Source organism: Oryza glaberrima, chromosome 1 (genome assembly GCF_000147395.1).
Source record: "Oryza glaberrima chromosome 1, OglaRS2, whole genome shotgun sequence".
Classification (NCBI taxonomy): domain Eukaryota; kingdom Viridiplantae; phylum Streptophyta; class Magnoliopsida; order Poales; family Poaceae; genus Oryza; species Oryza glaberrima.
This window is the reverse complement of record NC_068326.1, coordinates 38,838,778-38,855,642: the sequence shown is the minus strand read 5'-3', so window position 1 is coordinate 38,855,642 and position 16,865 is coordinate 38,838,778. Positions and strand designations below refer to the sequence as shown.

General features: G+C 42.6%; 4 protein-coding genes and 1 non-coding gene across 5 annotated transcripts; all 5 read left to right on the top strand.

Annotated features, from left to right (window-relative positions):
* The first annotated feature begins 673 nt into the window (after positions 1 to 673).
* On the top strand, positions 674 to 4,066 carry LOC127775108 (protein NRT1/ PTR FAMILY 2.3-like). Its single transcript, XM_052301418.1, has 4 exons — positions 674 to 987; positions 1,178 to 1,395; positions 2,425 to 3,005; positions 3,077 to 4,066. Exons 1-4 carry the CDS (start codon positions 921 to 923, stop codon positions 3,927 to 3,929), a joined length of 1,719 nt encoding a protein of 572 aa, XP_052157378.1. The 5' UTR covers positions 674 to 920; the 3' UTR covers positions 3,930 to 4,066.
* A 256-nt stretch (positions 4,067 to 4,322) lies between these two features.
* On the top strand, positions 4,323 to 7,879 carry LOC127775135 (mitochondrial import inner membrane translocase subunit PAM16 like 2-like). Its single transcript, XM_052301451.1, has 4 exons — positions 4,323 to 4,613; positions 4,730 to 4,817; positions 7,106 to 7,236; positions 7,401 to 7,879. Exons 1-4 carry the CDS (start codon positions 4,611 to 4,613, stop codon positions 7,518 to 7,520), a joined length of 342 nt encoding a protein of 113 aa, XP_052157411.1. The 5' UTR covers positions 4,323 to 4,610; the 3' UTR covers positions 7,521 to 7,879.
* Positions 7,880 to 8,012: 133 nt separating this feature from the next.
* LOC127775126 (uncharacterized) lies at positions 8,013 to 10,831 on the top strand. The gene is made up of 11 exons (XM_052301440.1): positions 8,013 to 8,591; positions 8,741 to 8,926; positions 9,095 to 9,196; positions 9,276 to 9,332; positions 9,431 to 9,526; positions 9,604 to 9,696; positions 9,813 to 9,938; positions 10,045 to 10,077; positions 10,162 to 10,212; positions 10,348 to 10,426; positions 10,527 to 10,831. Exons 1-11 carry the CDS (start codon positions 8,319 to 8,321, stop codon positions 10,538 to 10,540), a joined length of 1,110 nt encoding a protein of 369 aa, XP_052157400.1. The 5' UTR covers positions 8,013 to 8,318; the 3' UTR covers positions 10,541 to 10,831.
* Positions 10,832 to 11,664: 833 nt separating this feature from the next.
* On the top strand, positions 11,665 to 11,737 carry TRNAR-UCU (transfer RNA arginine (anticodon UCU)). Its single transcript has one exon. It is a non-coding gene; the product is annotated as a tRNA-Arg (tRNA).
* A 905-nt stretch (positions 11,738 to 12,642) lies between these two features.
* LOC127775117 (E3 ubiquitin-protein ligase RGLG3) lies at positions 12,643 to 16,547 on the top strand. The gene is made up of 12 exons (XM_052301430.1): positions 12,643 to 12,950; positions 13,467 to 13,612; positions 13,831 to 13,915; positions 14,039 to 14,179; positions 14,275 to 14,388; positions 14,973 to 15,070; positions 15,145 to 15,221; positions 15,290 to 15,395; positions 15,601 to 15,728; positions 15,816 to 15,960; positions 16,063 to 16,119; positions 16,319 to 16,547. Exons 2-12 carry the CDS (start codon positions 13,484 to 13,486, stop codon positions 16,400 to 16,402), a joined length of 1,164 nt encoding a protein of 387 aa, XP_052157390.1. The 5' UTR covers positions 12,643 to 12,950; positions 13,467 to 13,483; the 3' UTR covers positions 16,403 to 16,547.
* Positions 16,548 to 16,865: the final 318 nt, after the last annotated feature.

The window sequence follows — 16,865 nt, the reverse complement described above, 5'->3', positions numbered from 1 at the left end:
TCGTCGTACCGTTATATTCGATCGATATATAGACGACACGACATGCCGGGTCCATCAGTGCACACACATCTGGCTGCATTCTTTAATTTGCTTGCTCAACTTTGTTTATTTCGATTAATTTGTTACTACTAATTACTCCTTCCGTATTTTAATGTATGACACCGTTGACTTTTCGACCAACGTTTGACCATTCGTTTTATTTAAATTTTTTGTGCAAACATGAAAATGTTTATGCCATATTTAAAAAACATTTGATGATGAATCAAATCACAATAAAATAAATGATAATTACATAAATTTTTTAAATAAGATGAATGGTCAAACGTTGGATAAAAAGTCAACGGTGTCATACATTAAAATATGGAGGTAGTAAGTAGCTATAGATCGATTGCATCGATTGGTGACAATAATAGTAATAACACAGAGCAGCTCGATCGAATATAATCGTCGTTAGTTTAATAAATCCTGTGAGACAAAATGGAGGTATATATCCTCTCATCATCTCAGTGATCACCAGCCAGTTAGTGGCAGACCTATGCTTTAGCTCCATGGCTGCAGATAGATACAGTATATGATACTCCAAATCACCGGTAGGCAATGGATGAACAGTAAATATACTGCTGCTGTTTTTATATAGGTAGATCTGTATAGCTTAGGGTCAGCTAGCCGCCATGTGAAATTATTCCCTTCATCATTGTACGTGCACTACCTTCGATCGATCGATAGATATGATCTTCCATTCTTCATGTGTGTGCATGCCTATATATTTCAATATATGCATACGTCCATCTCAGTACCATGACCAAGTAGCTCAATCGGTTAATTAATCTCTGCTACTTATAATTATAATTAACTGATTATTAGTCACAATCCAGTTATATCAAGCTAGCTTAATTACCGGTACCAGGGCAGTATAATATATGGCATCCGACCATGAAAACCACACGAAGAAAGGAGGCTGGATCACTACTATTCCGTTTCTCGCAGGTCTATATACCATCTCCCATGCACTTGCATTAATTTCATTTTGAGTAATTAGCTAGTTATTATAGCTACACATTAGAGTATACACATGCACTACATGGCTTGACACGTTAATTAAGTTTCGTCGTACAAAAATTTGTGCATTTGTAGGTGTTTTAATAAAATGTTACTACGACTTAATGTATGTGTGCAGGAAGCGTGGTAGGGTTGGGGATGGCGATGAGCGCGACGAGCAGCAACCTCATCGTGTACCTGGTGCACAAGTACAACGTGAAGGCCATCCACGCCGCCCAGATCTCCAACGTCGTCCGCGGCTGCATGCAGCTCGCCCCCGTCCTCGCCGCCGCCCTCTCCGACGCCTTCTTCGGCCCCTATCCCATCGCCGTCGCCGGCCTCATCTTCTCCCTCCTTGTAAGCATGCAACCTCATCGTTTTTTTATACTCCTTCCGTTTCGAAATGTTTGACGCCGTTGACTTTTTAAAACATGTTTGACCGTTCGTTTTATTAAAAAATTTAAGTAATTATTAATTTTTTTCCTATCATTTGATTCATTATTAAATATATTTTTATGTAGCATATAATTTTATATATTTCACAAAAGTTTTTGAATAAGACGAACGGTTAAACATGTGCTAAAAAGTCAATGGTGTCAAACGTTTCGAAATGGAGGGAGTATATGTAATCATCGTCGACACCAAATAATTAAGGATTTACTCCCTCCGTCTCATAATATAAGTGATTTTAACTTTTACTTGCACTGTTTGACCACTTGTTTTATTAAAAAATTTGTGCAAATATAAAAAAGAAAAGTTGTGCTTAAAGTACTTTAGATAATAAAGTAAGTCACAAATAAAATAAATAATAATTCTAAAATTTTTTAAATAAGACGAATGGTCAAACAGCGTAAGCAAAAAGTCAAAATCCATTATATTATGAGATGAATGGAGTAAGTAGTTAACCTGCGTGTGGTTCGTGGGTTAATAATAACCAATTATAACATACTAAGTACATATATCAATTTTTTTAGTGCCATCCTTAATTTATTCTTCACGGGCGGTCCAAAATAATATCGTAGTGAGAATGTTTGAGGCTGTCTCAAATCATATACCATTAAACCACTAGTGAAAAACTGAAAACCTACATTTACACGTTCTATTGTGTCTCGTCATCAATAAAACTAATATCGCAACGTAAATGTTTGAGGTTGTCTCAAATCATAAACCATTATATCACTAGCGAAAACCTATCTTCTGTGTTCTATTATGTCTTGTCATCAATAGTACTAAGTAAGGGGCTAGGCGGTTAACCTGCGCGTAAATATCACTGCAAAAATGTTTGAGCTGTCCCAGATCGTAAACCACCTTTGAAAACGAGTAAATCCACCTGAGAAAATATGTCTGTGGAATCAATAATGTCGTGATGCAAAAATGCGCATGCAGTCATTTGTGCTGTTCACGTTGACGGCCGCGCTCCCGTCGCTACTCCCGCCGCCGTGCCAGCGTGGCGCCGGCGGCGGGGGCGCCACCGCGACGTCGTGCGAACCGCCGAACGCCGCGCAATCCGCCGTCCTCTACACGGCGCTGTGCCTCCTGGCCGCGGGCAACGGCGGCACGCGGTACAACATGGCGGCGCTGGGCGCCGACCAGTTCGCCGGCGAGGGGCAGCCGCGGCGGCGGCGGCAGGGCGGCGGGTTCTTCAGCTGCTACTTCGCGTTCCTGTACGCCTCCTACGCGACCGGCGACACGGTCCTCGTCTACGTGCAGGACGGCGTCAGCTGGGCCCTCGGCTTCGGCGTCTGCGTCGCCACCACCGGGCTCGCCCTCGCCGCGCTGCTCCTCGGCTCCCGCCATTACCGCCGGCCCGTCCCCAAGGGCAGCCCGTTCACGGCCATGGCCAGGGTCGCCGTCGCCGCGGCGAGGAAAGCAACGGTGGATTTGGGTTCACGAGTCCAATATTACCATGGATGCAATCGTGACGACGCAGTGCCACGAGCTGACCAAGCTCCAAGTGACAGATTCAGGTATGCAAATAATCAAATACAGATTGTTCAAAAACGTATGTACATGAACGAATTTTGAAGAAATTTGTTAGGTTTTTGAACCGAGCGGCCATGGTGGTGGCGGGGGAGACGAGGGAGGAGGACGGGTCGGTGGCGAAGCCGTGGCGGCTGTGCACAGTGCAGCAGGTGGAGGACGTGAAGTCGGTGGTGCGCGTGCTGCCGCTCTGGTCGTCGGGGATCCTCGTCAGCGTGACGGTGAACGCGCAGGTGAGCCTCACCGTCCTCCAGGCGCTCACCATGGACCGCGCCGTCGGCCCGCGCTTCGCCGTCCCGGCGGCCTCCATCACGGTCACCGTGCTCGCCGCCTTCGTCCTCGCCGCCGCGCTCTTCGACCGCGTCGCCGCGCCGCTCTGCGCCGCCGCCGGCAAGCTCGCGATCACCCCGCTACGCCGCGTCGGGCTCGGCCACGCCCTCAACGTCGCCAGCATGGCGGTCGCGGCCCTCGTCGAGCGGAGGCGGATCGGCGCCGCGCGCGGCCGCGCCGCGGCGGCGGCGGCGGTCGTGCCGATGTCGGTGCTGTGGCTGGTGCCGCAGCTGGCGCTGACCGGCGCGGAGGAGGCGCTGCACCTGCCGGGGAACACGGCGCTGTTCTACGGCGAGCTGCCGGCGTCGCTGCGCGGCACGGCGACGGCGATGCCGCCGCTGTTCATCGCGGCGGGGTCGTACCTGAGCGCGGCGGCGGTGGACGCGGTGAGGAGGGGCACGACGTGGTTGCCCGACGACCTGAACGCGTCGCGGCTGGACTGCGTGTACTGGACGCTCGCCGTGCTCGCCGCCGTCAACTTGGGCTACTTCCTTTTGTGCGCCACCACGTACAAGTACAACAATTACGGTGGTGACGATGGCAATGTGAAGGCCCAAACACAGACTGACGACGTTTCATGACTGACTGTTTGACTTATCTTTAGTCACTCAAGGTGTTTTGCGAGATATATATACCTTAATCTGTACATATATGAATTGTGTGCGATAGCACGGCAATGATGAACTGGATATGAATTGAAGCTCAATTGTTATTTGAATTGAATCTGGTCTGATAGCACAATACAAATAAAGCACTCTTCAAAATCAAAAAAACAAAAAGAAAGAAATACTTACAGTTCATGACATGTAATGGGCCTGAATGTAAGAAATACTTACAGTCCATAGCATGTAATGGGCCTGGATTTAGGCCCAGTAATAGATTGTACCTTTGGGCCGAACCTAGTGCGGGTTCCACTACCCACTCGTCTTTCGTGCTTCCCAAGACGAGTCCGAATCCACAAAGCCAAACCCGAGTGCTCCTCCTCGCAACCCCGATTCACAAAGCCAAGCCCGACACAAACACCAAGCCACCGCCGCCGAGAGAGAGAGAGAGAGAGGACCAGCCAGCGATTCGCCGCCGTCATCTCCAGCTTCTGCGGGAGCAACACCGCCAGCGCGCTCTCCCCGTGCGCCTCCCCGCCCATTGGGAGTCGCTGCTTTGCGCCGCCCCCACCGCGAGCGCCCACTTCCGTCGAGGTCACAACTAGGGTTCCACCGCCGCCGCCGCCAACGCCAGCGAAGGAAGAGGAGGATACAAGCGAGATGGTATGCTGATAATGGATTTTTCTTTTTTCGGATTTGATTTTTTACTAGTGATTTGTTCTTGTCAATCCTTCCCCCATGCTCCTAATTTACCTTTTCTGAAACTCCTAATTTGTCAGGCTGCTAGGCTTCTCGCGAATCTCCTCGTCATCGGCGGCACCGTGCTGGGCAGGGCCGCGGTCCAGGCGTATCGCCAAGCCATCGTCAGTGAGTATCCCATCTCTTCCTCTCATGAGCTGTTCTTACTCAATCTCAATCTTGCTGCTGGTACCCCTTAACATGCCGTTTTACAAATCGTGATTGATAACCACAGTAATAGTTGTTGTTAATTGGATTCGTTGTGACTTACTCATTGTTGTGTAGCCCAAATGGTATTTTGAGTATTCTGAACATATGCAGCATTTTGCCCTGTTCCTTGTGGTTTCTTTGTTAGCACGGTTTGGATGCTAGTATGGTGGTGCTGGGCACTATACACGATTTTTTTGCCAGTCAAATTGAGGATACCAAAAAATAACTTACTGTGAAATTAATGGACAAGAAATAAGCACCTAACTTGATCCTGACCTGTGTTATTTTTCTTGTTGGCATCTGTAACAAGCATGTGCTATTTCCAGTCTGTTAGGGTGTGTTTGGTTGGCTGCATGTGTCTTGGCTCGCACCCGCCTATGCAACTTCGGCCTGTTTGGTTGCCTGTTCCAAGATCTCAGCCAGGCCCCCTAGGTGCAAGATTCCCTCCACAGCCTGGCCCGAGAGGAACGCAAGAAATGAGCTTCGCTCCTCAGCCTGGCTGAGCGGATGCAGGCGCGGGTGCAAGCGTGTGACTGGGTGATGCACACGCCTGCAGTCCACTCACCTCCACAGTCTCATTTGTATCTTCCCTATCCTCCTACCCCTCTCTTCTTGCTGTTCGCCTACGAGTATTCACGGCCAATCGAGGAGCACCGAGGACCGGCGTGGTCTTTCTGCGCTGGGAAGAAGAAGGGGCTTCAGGAGGCCGGCCGGGGAAGAAGGGGCTTGAAGTTGAAGAGGGAGAAGAAGCCCGGCAGAAGATGCCGGATCCGGTGGCCACAAGCTCCTAGGCAGCAGATCCGGTAGCCTGGAGCTTGTCGCTGGCCACGACGGCGGGGCGAGAGCCATCCGGCTAATGGCAGAGTCTGAACAGGCAACAGGATTCGGTGGGGAGGCAGGCGATGGGATCTTGTGGGGAGCTCGGCTGCGGAGTCGAGCGATGAGCATCTAGGAGTTCGGCGGTGGGGAGCGAGCTGCGTGGTCCGGCGGTGAGGATTGAGCGGCGATAAGCAGCGTGGACTCCGGCGGCAATAGGAACGAGAAAGGCAACAGCAGCGATAATTTTTTTTCCTTTTCTTTTCTTTTTTTCTCTAACCGATCGATTACTTTTAAGCCCGATCAAATACTGTAGTTGAGTGTTTTTTTAATGATTATCCAATCCGGGCTACTGTTGATCGGATTAGTATTGAACGATTATTTTTCAGCGAGGATTAGTCAGCGTGTGCTAAATTTTCACAATTTAAATGAGATAATCTAACTATAGTTATTTGTACATTTTTATTTCACCTTCAACAAAAAAAAAAAGTTAACAAACTCGGTTTCATGCAACCAACCAAATAAAATTGATCATGTGCCACACTTTCTCATGCAAGCAACCAAACAACATCTCGTGCTATCCGGGCTAAGCTGATACGACAACCAAACAAGTCAGATTGTACCACTTTATCCAGGCCAGCCTCATCCAGGATGAGTCATACGAGCCTGGCTAGGGACATACAAGCAACCAAACACACCCTTAGTTTCTTTCATATATTTATCACTGACTAACTGCTTGTACTACAAATATGTGTTATGTTGTGTATTGATTATTGAAGTCATCTGATGATTTAAATAACCATTTGATAAAATCAAAATGATGCCTTCAACTTGATTCAGCTTTTGCATCATGGTTCTTTAGTAGTTTAGTTCACATCCTTGTTATGCCTATGTGGATCATACAACAATTTTAGGCTGTGCTTGTAACCTGTAACTTTTGATGATTCTCGATCATGACTGAGTTAATGGGATCTTGCATATTACACTGTTCCAAATAGTTTGCTTGAAGATTAGCAGACTGTTGATTGCATATGATTGTGAACTGTCTGATAATTTTCCAGTACAGATATTGTTGAACACAGCTTTTCCCTGCCATAACCTTCTACCAATATTTATGCTAAAACATCTAATTTTTTTATTATTATCTAAAGCGACATCTGTGAATTTGTGACTGCATTGCTAAATGTTCCATGGCACACATTTTTTTCTGAAAGGCAATCAATGATTTTGCGGTCCATTCTAAATGTTGCTCAACATAGCTTAAGTAGCCTACTTTGTATGCTTCCAATTTATATGGAAGCATTTGCTTCCTTTGCATCTCTTTTGACTATACCATCCATGCCACGCATTCCCTAATGAAATTAATAATAAATTCTACCTTTGTCCTGTAGATGCAAACAAAACTGGAGCTGCCCAGGAAGCTATAAATGGTATTCGAAGGGCCAGCAAGGCCATGACTGAGCAAGAAGCCCGGCAAATACTAGGTATCAGCGAAAAGTCGACTTGGGAAGAGATCGTCCAGGTTTGTGACAATGTGCTTTCATTAACTTGATGCATTCCAGCAAGTGGGTTTTAGTTCTTCTGTGTCAATTTCATGCCAATTAAGACTGTTAAAAGCACATGGCAGTCATTTGCTCTAGCCAGAAACTAGCATTGAATTTCTGTCTTGTTGAAATACTTTTGCAGAAATACGATACTATGTTTGAGAGGAATGCTAAGAATGGGAGCTTCTATCTCCAGTCGAAAGTTCATCGGGCTAAAGAATGCCTAGAAGCTGTATATCAAAAGCCCGACATACCTAGCTGAGGTCGAGTAGCTTGCATTTGAATCTAATTGATCAACCTTCTAGTGTGGCTGAAGATCGCGATTCTTGTTAATTGGTTGTAACGGGATGTCACTTAATTTGGCAATAAGTACTGTTCGACAAAAAAGAACACAAATTCCACCGATTTCCATCCGCTGTACCTTTTTGTGGTTCTCTTAGGTTGGAATATATAATGGATGAATCATGACTGCGTTTCATGATGTAATGGTCTTATGGCCACTTGTAATTGTTTGGTCCAGCAGCTATCTGCGCTTATGTTTGCTTGGTCCATGCCACATACTGCTACTGATTCGCGCAACCACTTCAGCGTGTCATTATTATTATTATTTTCTTTTTGGTATTTTTAAGCAAGGCAAATTGCTGCCATTGTCTGTAGCCTAACAAGCAGACTTGCATTCACGAATATGTGAATACTGAGACTTGAATCTTCCAGATTTCGAGCTCCTGTTTGGGGTTTGAAACTCACTGAAAACAAGTTCCAAACTGTAACATTAGTATATATCTATGGAAAAAAAATTGCAATAACCTTTTTAAAACCACCAAACTAAGTGCCAAAGATTGATTGGGCCAAAAATTAGACAAGCTCCTCGGCCCGGCCCAAGCAGTCCTTCCCCTTCTCCGACTCGCATACACCCGCACATCGCCGCATCCAACTTTTTTAGGTTTTTCTCCTCCCCTAGCGATCCTCTCGGTCCTGACGCAAGCGTCTCCACCAATTCCTCGCCTTTTAGGCCTCGATTCGATTTGCGTCGGGAGCTTGATGACGGACAGCAATCGCAATGGCGGCAGGGAGCAAGAAGAATCCAGAGCCTTCCTCTTCTTCTTCTTCAGGCGATCTCGGCGGCAAGACTGTACAAGAGCTCCTCGACATGGACAAGGATGCCGTCTCTGAGCTAGTGTCCGACCACTTCCATCAGCTGTACTCTCTCCAGAACCATCTTGATGTTGATGATGATGATGATGATGATGACCATTGGTCTGAACACAATGAGCAAGAGGATCGATCTCAGTTGCAGGAGCGGCTAGCCTTCTACCGCATCATAGGTTATCAGGTAGTGTGTGTATCTCACTATCCCTTACTCCTAATCATCATCATTATATGTAGATATGATGAGCCAATCCTGTGTGTGTGTTTTTTGTTCGATGCATCTTCTCTTCTTTGTGTTAAAATTACTCTATGATGATCTGTCTTCTGTTGCAGTTATCAATGGGTGGCAAGATTGACGAACTGGACATTGCAAAACTGAAGGATAAGTACTCTCCTGAAATGCTTTATAACAAGGGGTATTTCCAGTACTATGAGGATAGTCTTGAATGGTACTTCGATCCTGAACGATGCATGTTGACTAGCCTTGATGACTACCAGAGGCTAGTGCTTTGTGATAATGTAGGTATCGTCGTGTCAAAATTTTGATTCCTCCATGACAACTACAGAAATTAATGCTTGCTTATTTCTGTCAGTTCTTGGTACAACCAACTGTGTTGCTATAATGGACGATGCCATAGTAGATGGCCGCTTGTGCAATTAATGGACCATGTGTTATTCTTTGTGTAGGGTTTGTACATGGACTGGGATCAATACCACTCAAATTATAGTACCTACGAGAGTGATCTAGCATATGTCAAATTCTGTGAAGAGCTAGCAAATGAGACTAAGGTATGACTGACTCAAGGTGAAAATACTGGCCATATGCCATCTAATCATCCTTGTCTGATGTCATTTATTCACATGGCAGTGGTTTGAGGATTATTTGGTACTCATTGCTGTTAAGGATAAGGTAACCATTGGTCAGGTAACCATCCCAAAAGCCATTTGTGCCTAATAAACTGTTGTGCAATGTATATTTATGTTATAATGCGTCAATTGATGGCAACTGTTTCCATTGTTTAGTGGGACAAAGTTAAAAATATAGTTTACCTTCAAGCACTGAAGATCGCACTACGCATTCGTGTTGTTTCTCTAATGCAAATTATGGCTGGTTTCCAGGTAATGCCTCCTGTTAATTTTAATTGGCAAGCATAAGTGGTGATGGTATTTAACAATAGTACTATCTTCTAATTTAGGAATATATATGGAGCATGCGGTTTGATTGTTGTAACTACAAGGATTTTGATGGTGTGTATTTTGAGGTTTGGAAGCGGGTTGCTAAGCAAAAGGTTAGATTACTTCAATGTGCACAACCATGCAACTTATGGTGCTTCTTTTTCTGTCCGTCATTTGCTTTATATTCTTACTTAGTGACGTATAATTATGCTATTTCATCTTCTATCAGATGGAATTCACTGATGCTCTGTCGGAACTCTATAGAGAAGATATGTTTCCCTTGCGCAATGTTGATATTAAGGATGAGCTTGACAACATTCGAGTGAGAGCGGGATTCCATTCGATGAAGGAAAATGTAGGTTCCTCTTCTCAGTTTTGTTACATCAGGATGATTTTGAACTCGTCAAATCATTTCGTCAATCCATCCATCCTTATCACAATTTTGTTTCTCTGTTGTCCAGTACGACATCTACGTGGCTTGCATTGACGAAACGGTAAGCCTGCATTTGCATGAGATTCATCCCTCAACTGGAATATGTTCTTCACATAAATCACACTGATGGAACATCTATGTGTAGGTGCCAGAAAATGAAGCTCGTCAATTGATCAAAGAGGCCGTCATAAAAATGGTTAGTGGATTTATTTCCCTATCAAGCAAACCTATCCTGGGTAGTAGTTGATAATTTTCCTAATTGATTATGGTGTTGAGTGCCTTCTCCGAATCGGTCCTATTTTGCTAATTCTGAGGCGAACTTTATCTTCAGAATCGAAAACCAGAGACTTATTTGGATTACGCCAGGAACAAGTTGCAAATCGCACAAGATATCGGTTTGATCACCAAAAGTACGCATACACTTCTCAACAGTGGGGCATGATTTATATACATCTTTATAATGGGGACAAATCTGTGGATTCTAATTTTTCTTGTATTATTTACTTGTAGGTACACAGGACTAGAGCCAAGATCCTAGAGGTCACTGCACAAAACAGGGGAGACAATAGTGAAGCAAAGCTTGCCATGGACAACTAAGCAAAAGGTGGCGGAAAGTGCAATTCTTTTGCTGTGTTCGCGAAAAAAAAGATGGCCGAAAAACCATTTTCTTTAGTACTAAGAAGAAAAAGGATATTGATGCTACGGTTTATTATCTGTAGTTTTATCCATTGTTACACTGTGCAACTATATTACATCCCGATGTAAATTGAAATTTATGCATTGGCCATATGTCACTGGAAATCTGGAATGCTAAGAATGGGACTATGGGAGCTGTATTAGCTGAGGTCTCGGTAGATTAGCTTGCATTTTAAGATCTGGGGTACCAAATTGATCAATCTGCTGGTGTGTTATAAATTAATTGGTTATATGCCGGGACGTGGTTCACTTAGCACTTGACACGATACACATCGTGGTGCTTAATTCCTGCCTTTGACATGAAGAATCAGGTGCAAATGTAGTGTGATCCAATGTATCCACCAATTGAACAGTAATTATAATTTCAGGGCTTCTTCACGATGTAGGATAGGAAAAACGTAAGAACAGAAAAGGCATAAAAATATGATAGGAATATATGTGTAAACCAATATATTCCTCGTGCGCAGGATTCTTACAACGAAAAAACTTTAGAGTGGATTCCTTTTTTCATGTGAAAACATGGGCAAGGAATAGTGTTCCTCTGGAATTGAAGGTAGCCAATTCTTCGAAATGAATGCATCTGCAGTACCTAATTCAAAGAAATCATCAATCCTCTATTTTTCGTACACATTTCCTCCATTCTGAACGAGCCCTGATCACTAGGGGCATGTGTGCTCCTGGCGTGGTGGTTTCCTGCATGAGATGCAATCATTTAACTACACATCACGATCCAGCAGTTATGGTCACCAAGCGAAACGACATATCTACGAGCTAAAAATAAATTATGAATAAAACTTTTATATATATATATATGTTTTAATAATTTAAAAGTAAAGGCTGAAAAATAAATTTGGACGAAAGAACAATATAATCAACTCAAATTTAAGGGGGAGGAAAGATGAGGCCGCAAAAGTTAGTTGTACATGATTTTTGTTCGCCTTCAGTCGTATAAGCGCCCGTGGCCTAATGGATAAGGCGTCTGACTTCTAATCAGGCGATTGTGGGTTCGAGTCCCACCGGGCGTGTTTTTATTTCTTTTTTTTTGAAATCGAGGGCGTGTATTTTTTGTGGGTTTGAATGTTTTTTATTTCTTTTTTTTAAAAATCGAGGTGTTTTTTGTTTCTTTTTTTTTTGAAATCGAGGGCGTGTATTTTTTGTGGGTTTGAATGTTTTTTATTTCTTTTTTTTTAAATCGAGGTGTTTTTTGTTTCTTTTTTTTTTTTGAAATCGAGGGCGTGTATTTTTTGTGGGTTTGATACTAATATTCTCTATTTTTTTTGTGCTCCCGAAACATCATCATTACTTAGTACTAAGTACCATTTAGCAAAAAATGAGAATGTAATTAAAGATGACGGTAGGGGCGGGTTGAGTGTACCACAAAAAAAGCGAATTTCTTGAACTACTTTTTTCGGGTAAGAAGATTAATACGATGACACGACGAGTGTGTCGTCTTTGCCATCATCGTGCGACGTGCGGCGTCGTCTAATATGTCATCATCGCTCTCGTGATGGTTGCTTTCACGCAATGTTCACCTAGGAGTATCTCAATCAAACTAATTTAGCAACATCTAAAATATCAAATTAATTTTATTAATCTGAAATTGGAAATATTTGTTTTGTATTAAATTACAATTACATTTTTACATGAATTTAATTAAAATTAAAGATTTTTAACTAACAAAAATATAGATTTATAAACAAGGGAGTACTCCCTCCATAAAGAAAAAAAACCTAGGTTTTCGTGTCCAATGTTTGACTGTCCATCTTATATGAAATTTTTTTATAATTAGTATTTTTATTGTTGTTAGATGGTAAAATATGATTACTACTTTATACGTGACTTATCTTTTTAATTTTTTTTAAATATAACGGATGGTTGGAAACCTAGGGTTTATGGGACGGAGGGAGGAGTACCACATAAGCAGCCTTGTTCGTTGACCATTCGCTAATCCAGCTCCTCTCTCTCTCTCTCTCCAGTTCAGACTCCAGCCCTCGTGGGTTCCTTCCACCACTTCCACTGCCACCGCACAAGCAAGGGCAAAGCTTAGCTTAGCTTCGCTGGTAGTGGTGGTGGCTGTGCCGTCCAGCCGCTGCCATCTTCCTCACCAGCAGCAGCTAGCAGCGGCGCCCTTCTCCGGCCTCTCCGTGCTTTGCTGTTCTTTGCTTTGGTTCGGGGATCCGATTTCCATTCCATCCATCTCTTGCTCCCGCGGGTCTCGTCTCTGTCTGTGTTTCCCTGGTAAGTGCTAACATATGCGTCTTTCCCTTTCTTCGGGATTCCTTGTTTCTGTTCCTTAATTATTTAGGAATTATTTTCTGCTCTGCTCTGCGCCAATTCAATTTGGGCCTATGTAAATCATGCTTTTAGAGCTCGTAACTGGACGAGTAATACTACTAGCTGAATGATTTCAACATGAATTTTATATATAGTTTCATTCCATCTGTGTTCCAACATGTCTCGCCGCGCCTTATCGATTTCTACCCATCATAATTGTTGTTAAATTAGGGTTAAGCAGCTTATAAATTTATTACAACGTTTGCTTATGTACAAGTGCCTCTCCTGTCCCCCTTTTGATTTGGCCTTTAATTTGTAGCGCACCATATTTCAAGTGGTCAATCCAGAACGGTTCTCTCTCTCGAATCGATTTTTCTCTCTGTTTCCATCCAAATTACTACTAAATGTCTGCAAATTTAGCTGAAAAATGTACTCCTAGTTTCTTCTGACATCGATAATTACTTGTGGATATGCTTGCAGATCATTCATTACTGGTCATGTGGGGCGATCGGACTCATCACAAGCACTGGAATCAAGCTCATGTTCCCTCTGGAACTTCTAAGGACAAATTCCAGGCCAAAGGGCAACCGAAGTTTATTCCTGACAATTACAGCTCAGTGGATGAGGTGACCAACTTACCAGCAAATCTTTTAATTAGTATTCTTGTGTTCATGTCTCAAGTCTAAACAAATTAATCTGCTACCTTTGATCTCTCCTTTAGATATAAGTTTATTCTCCAAAATTTCTTACCAATATTTTTCAAGCTTGAATATTCTTCACTACAGGAAAATGATGCCTGCAGCATCTGCTTGTACGTAACCTGTTACCTGTTTTGATTTTGAAGGTTACTGCTGCGTTGAGAGACGCTGGTCTTGAGTCATCAAATCTGATTCTTGGTATTGACTTCACCAAAAGCAATGAATGGTCAGGTGATGCTACTTCTGTATTGATGTTACATACATTGGCTGTTTCCTTTAAGCCTTGCTATCAATTTTACTCGAGGATCCGTTTTGGTTTAAACAAACATTTTTTTCCCTGCTGAATTTCTGTAGGCAGATATTCCTTTGGAAGAAAATCTCTGCATGCCATTAGTGCCACCCCTAATCCATATGAGCAAGCAATTTCTATAATTGGGCGAACACTGTCTCCTTTTGATGATGACAACTTGATACCATGTTTTGGATTTGGTGATGGTAAGTTATATCTGGATTTCCTCTTTTCCCCTTACAAATTTGTTTTCACTAGTATACTTCCTGTATGAACTGCTACTATCTAATTCATTATGTAGCTTCTACGCATGATCAGTCCGTCTTCAGCTTCTACCAAGACAGTCGTTCTTGCTGTGGTTTTGAAGAGGTTCTTGAAAGATATAGGCAAATTGTCCCACATTTGAACCTTTCAGGTAAGAAGGGCATCATCCCCCTTTATTCAGTTCAGATTGTAGAATGATAACAGGTTATGATTTTCACTTACTATTTTATTTCAGTAACCACCAAAGAACAGTTCAGTCAATATTTAGCTGTTCTATTTTTTTTTGCGGGGAATATTTAGCTGTTCTTTCTTCTAGCATGGATTATGATTTAGAGTAACCAACGTTTTGGTGTGCCATTTTATTTGTACAAGTTGTTTTTAAAAATATTCAATATTTCTTCTATCAAATTGTTATAGCATAGTACACACAGAGTTGTCCTTGAGAATGCTCAGCAATTTGGAAACTAGTTTTCAGTCATCGCTTTTGCAGCTTTATTTGCTCATTATTCACGGCATCATGATTATATACTTCGTTGTTCTATTATTTGGTCTTGATTTCATTGAATTTTGAATAACTCCTGTAAATGAAAGGTATTGTCTAATGTAGCTCATTTGCTGTGTTTCACCGAATAATAATAACTCAATAAGCTGTTTGTAAGTAGTAGGTAACTCCACTAGCACTGCTGTTTTGTGCTTTTTGCCTGGTTCATTATTTTGTTCGACTGGTGTGTGCAGGACCGACTTCTTTTGCTCCTCTTATCTACGCAGCAATTTCTGTTGTCGAAAATAGTAACTTGCAATACCATGTCCTCGTCATCATAGCTGATGGACAGGTAATTGTTTACAGCCACTGAAAATTACTTATATAGCATTGCCAGCATGTGACTTACCTAAGCAAAAACTGTAGGTGACCACCTCAAATACAAAGGATGGAAAATTAAGTCCGCAAGAGCAAGCAACTATACAAGCAATTGTTGATGCAAGGTAAATTAAATTCGTCCTTGGTTAGAACTTGGTGTTAAAGTTTTACTGAAACCCATTTGGTTGCTCAGCTACTATCCTCTTTCAATTGTGATGGTTGGGGTGGGAGATGGGCCATGGGATGCGATGCAACACTTCGATGACTGTATTCCTGACAGAGCTTTTGACAATTTTCAGGTGATTATAATACTACTATTTTGTCATTTCAATTCCGAAATTTCAACATTGCTCCACTTATGCATGAGCAAACTGATGATTCCAGTGAGAAATCATACTACGTTGAATGTAAATAATCTACTTTCTGACTAGAAGAGACTTGTATAGTGATTTCATATCTATTTATTTAGCTAGAAGTTAGAACCTTACTAATAAACTACTGCAGTTTGTGAACTTCACAGAGATTATGTCAACAAGTAAGGATATGCCAAAGAAAGAGGCTGCATTTGCCCTTGCAGACCTTATGGAAATACCTTCTCAATATAAAGCAACTCAAGGCCTCCGACCACTGGAGTACTTGCTCTTCTCAGTTCATTGCAGCCCTGCATTAGTTTCATAGCATCCTTATCACACACTTTGTTTCTTCATTTTTATTAACAGGAAGCATGCGGGTCATGTGGCCAGTCATCTGAGGATTCTTCCTCCTCCAAACAAAGTTCTTGAGAACGACAACGCTGCAGCCTCACGTCCTCCAACTGCAAGCTCCCAGTCAACTGGCTTCGGAAAGAATACCACTGATGAGCAGGTAGGCACAATTTGGGCAAGTAGCTCTTGATGAGTTTAAACTTTTTTTTTTCTCCAGAACTGTGGCATAACTCTTATTATTTTCTTTTATGGCATCATCAAGGTTTGCCCAATCTGCTTAACCAATCCAAAGGACATGGCTTTTCAATGCGGTCACCTGGTAAGGTTTTCTATGCTGTGGCATGAGTTCTGTTGGTGAAATCAAATTATGAAATCTATGCTGGCATATGTATAACTATATTTCTAGTGAAACTGTAGGTGAACATAGTGGAATCATATTTTTTTTCCAAAATTTGAAATGATTAAATCAGTAGTAGTTTGAGGGATTAACAGATCTTCTTTACTTCTGTTTGTTCAAGACATGCAAGGAATGTGGCCCAACTCTATCAACATGCCCCTTATGCCGCGTGCCAATTACGATGCGTGTAAGGCTCTACTCGTGAGGTCATCTGACCTTCTAGAATGCAGGAACAAAGGACTCAATTCAATCAGTATAGTGTATATGGTGTCGAACAGTAAGGAGATGAAGAACTCGGAAGCACAAGGACTCTCAATTCATGCCAAGATGCGGATGGCATGAAAACTATGTGAAAAAAAAGGCTAAATTAAACTATGCTGGATTAGTTTCAGTTTCAAAGGACAGGTATATCCTTTGGGATATTGTATTTGTTTCTTTTTCTTGTATGTAGTAGGAATAAGCTGACCTGTGATGCTTGGCCCAAAGAACTTACCGAAGGCAGTTGCGGAGATGGCTTTGCTGCTGCATTGTTGATCTTCAGAGACAATCCTAATTGGGACGATTTCAAGTAGTGAAGTACCAATACATCCTTTCCTTTTGTCTTGCAGATCAAATTCCCTGTGACTGCAATCGACCTGTTCTGATTGCAGGGATATAAAAGTGTGAAA

Bases quoted from the DNA above. Each gene is read 5' to 3' on its own strand.
- LOC127775126 (XM_052301440.1), top strand. From the start codon at position 8,319: ATGGCGGCAGGGAGCAAGAAGAATCCAGAGCCTTCCTCTTCTTCTTCT. The intron at 8,927-9,094 runs GTAGGTATCGTC...TTCTTTGTGTAG, and splicing joins GGCTAGTGCTTTGTGATAAT to GGTTTGTACATGGACTGGGA. The intron at 9,527-9,603 runs GTAATGCCTCCT...CTTCTAATTTAG, and splicing joins AAATTATGGCTGGTTTCCAG to GAATATATATGGAGCATGCG.
- LOC127775108 (XM_052301418.1), top strand. From the start codon at position 921: ATGGCATCCGACCATGAAAACCACACGAAGAAAGGAGGCTGGATCACT. The intron at 988-1,177 runs GTCTATATACCA...GTATGTGTGCAG, and splicing joins TACTATTCCGTTTCTCGCAG to GAAGCGTGGTAGGGTTGGGG. The intron at 1,396-2,424 runs GTAAGCATGCAA...ATGCGCATGCAG, and splicing joins GCCTCATCTTCTCCCTCCTT to TCATTTGTGCTGTTCACGTT.
- LOC127775117 (XM_052301430.1), top strand. From the start codon at position 13,484: ATGTGGGGCGATCGGACTCATCACAAGCACTGGAATCAAGCTCATGTT. The intron at 14,389-14,972 runs GTAAGAAGGGCA...TGGTGTGTGCAG, and splicing joins CCCACATTTGAACCTTTCAG to GACCGACTTCTTTTGCTCCT. The intron at 15,071-15,144 runs GTAATTGTTTAC...CAAAAACTGTAG, and splicing joins TCATCATAGCTGATGGACAG to GTGACCACCTCAAATACAAA.
- LOC127775135 (XM_052301451.1), top strand. The intron at 4,818-7,105 runs GTGAGTATCCCA...TTTGTCCTGTAG, and splicing joins GTATCGCCAAGCCATCGTCA to ATGCAAACAAAACTGGAGCT. The intron at 7,237-7,400 runs GTTTGTGACAAT...ATACTTTTGCAG, and splicing joins CTTGGGAAGAGATCGTCCAG to AAATACGATACTATGTTTGA.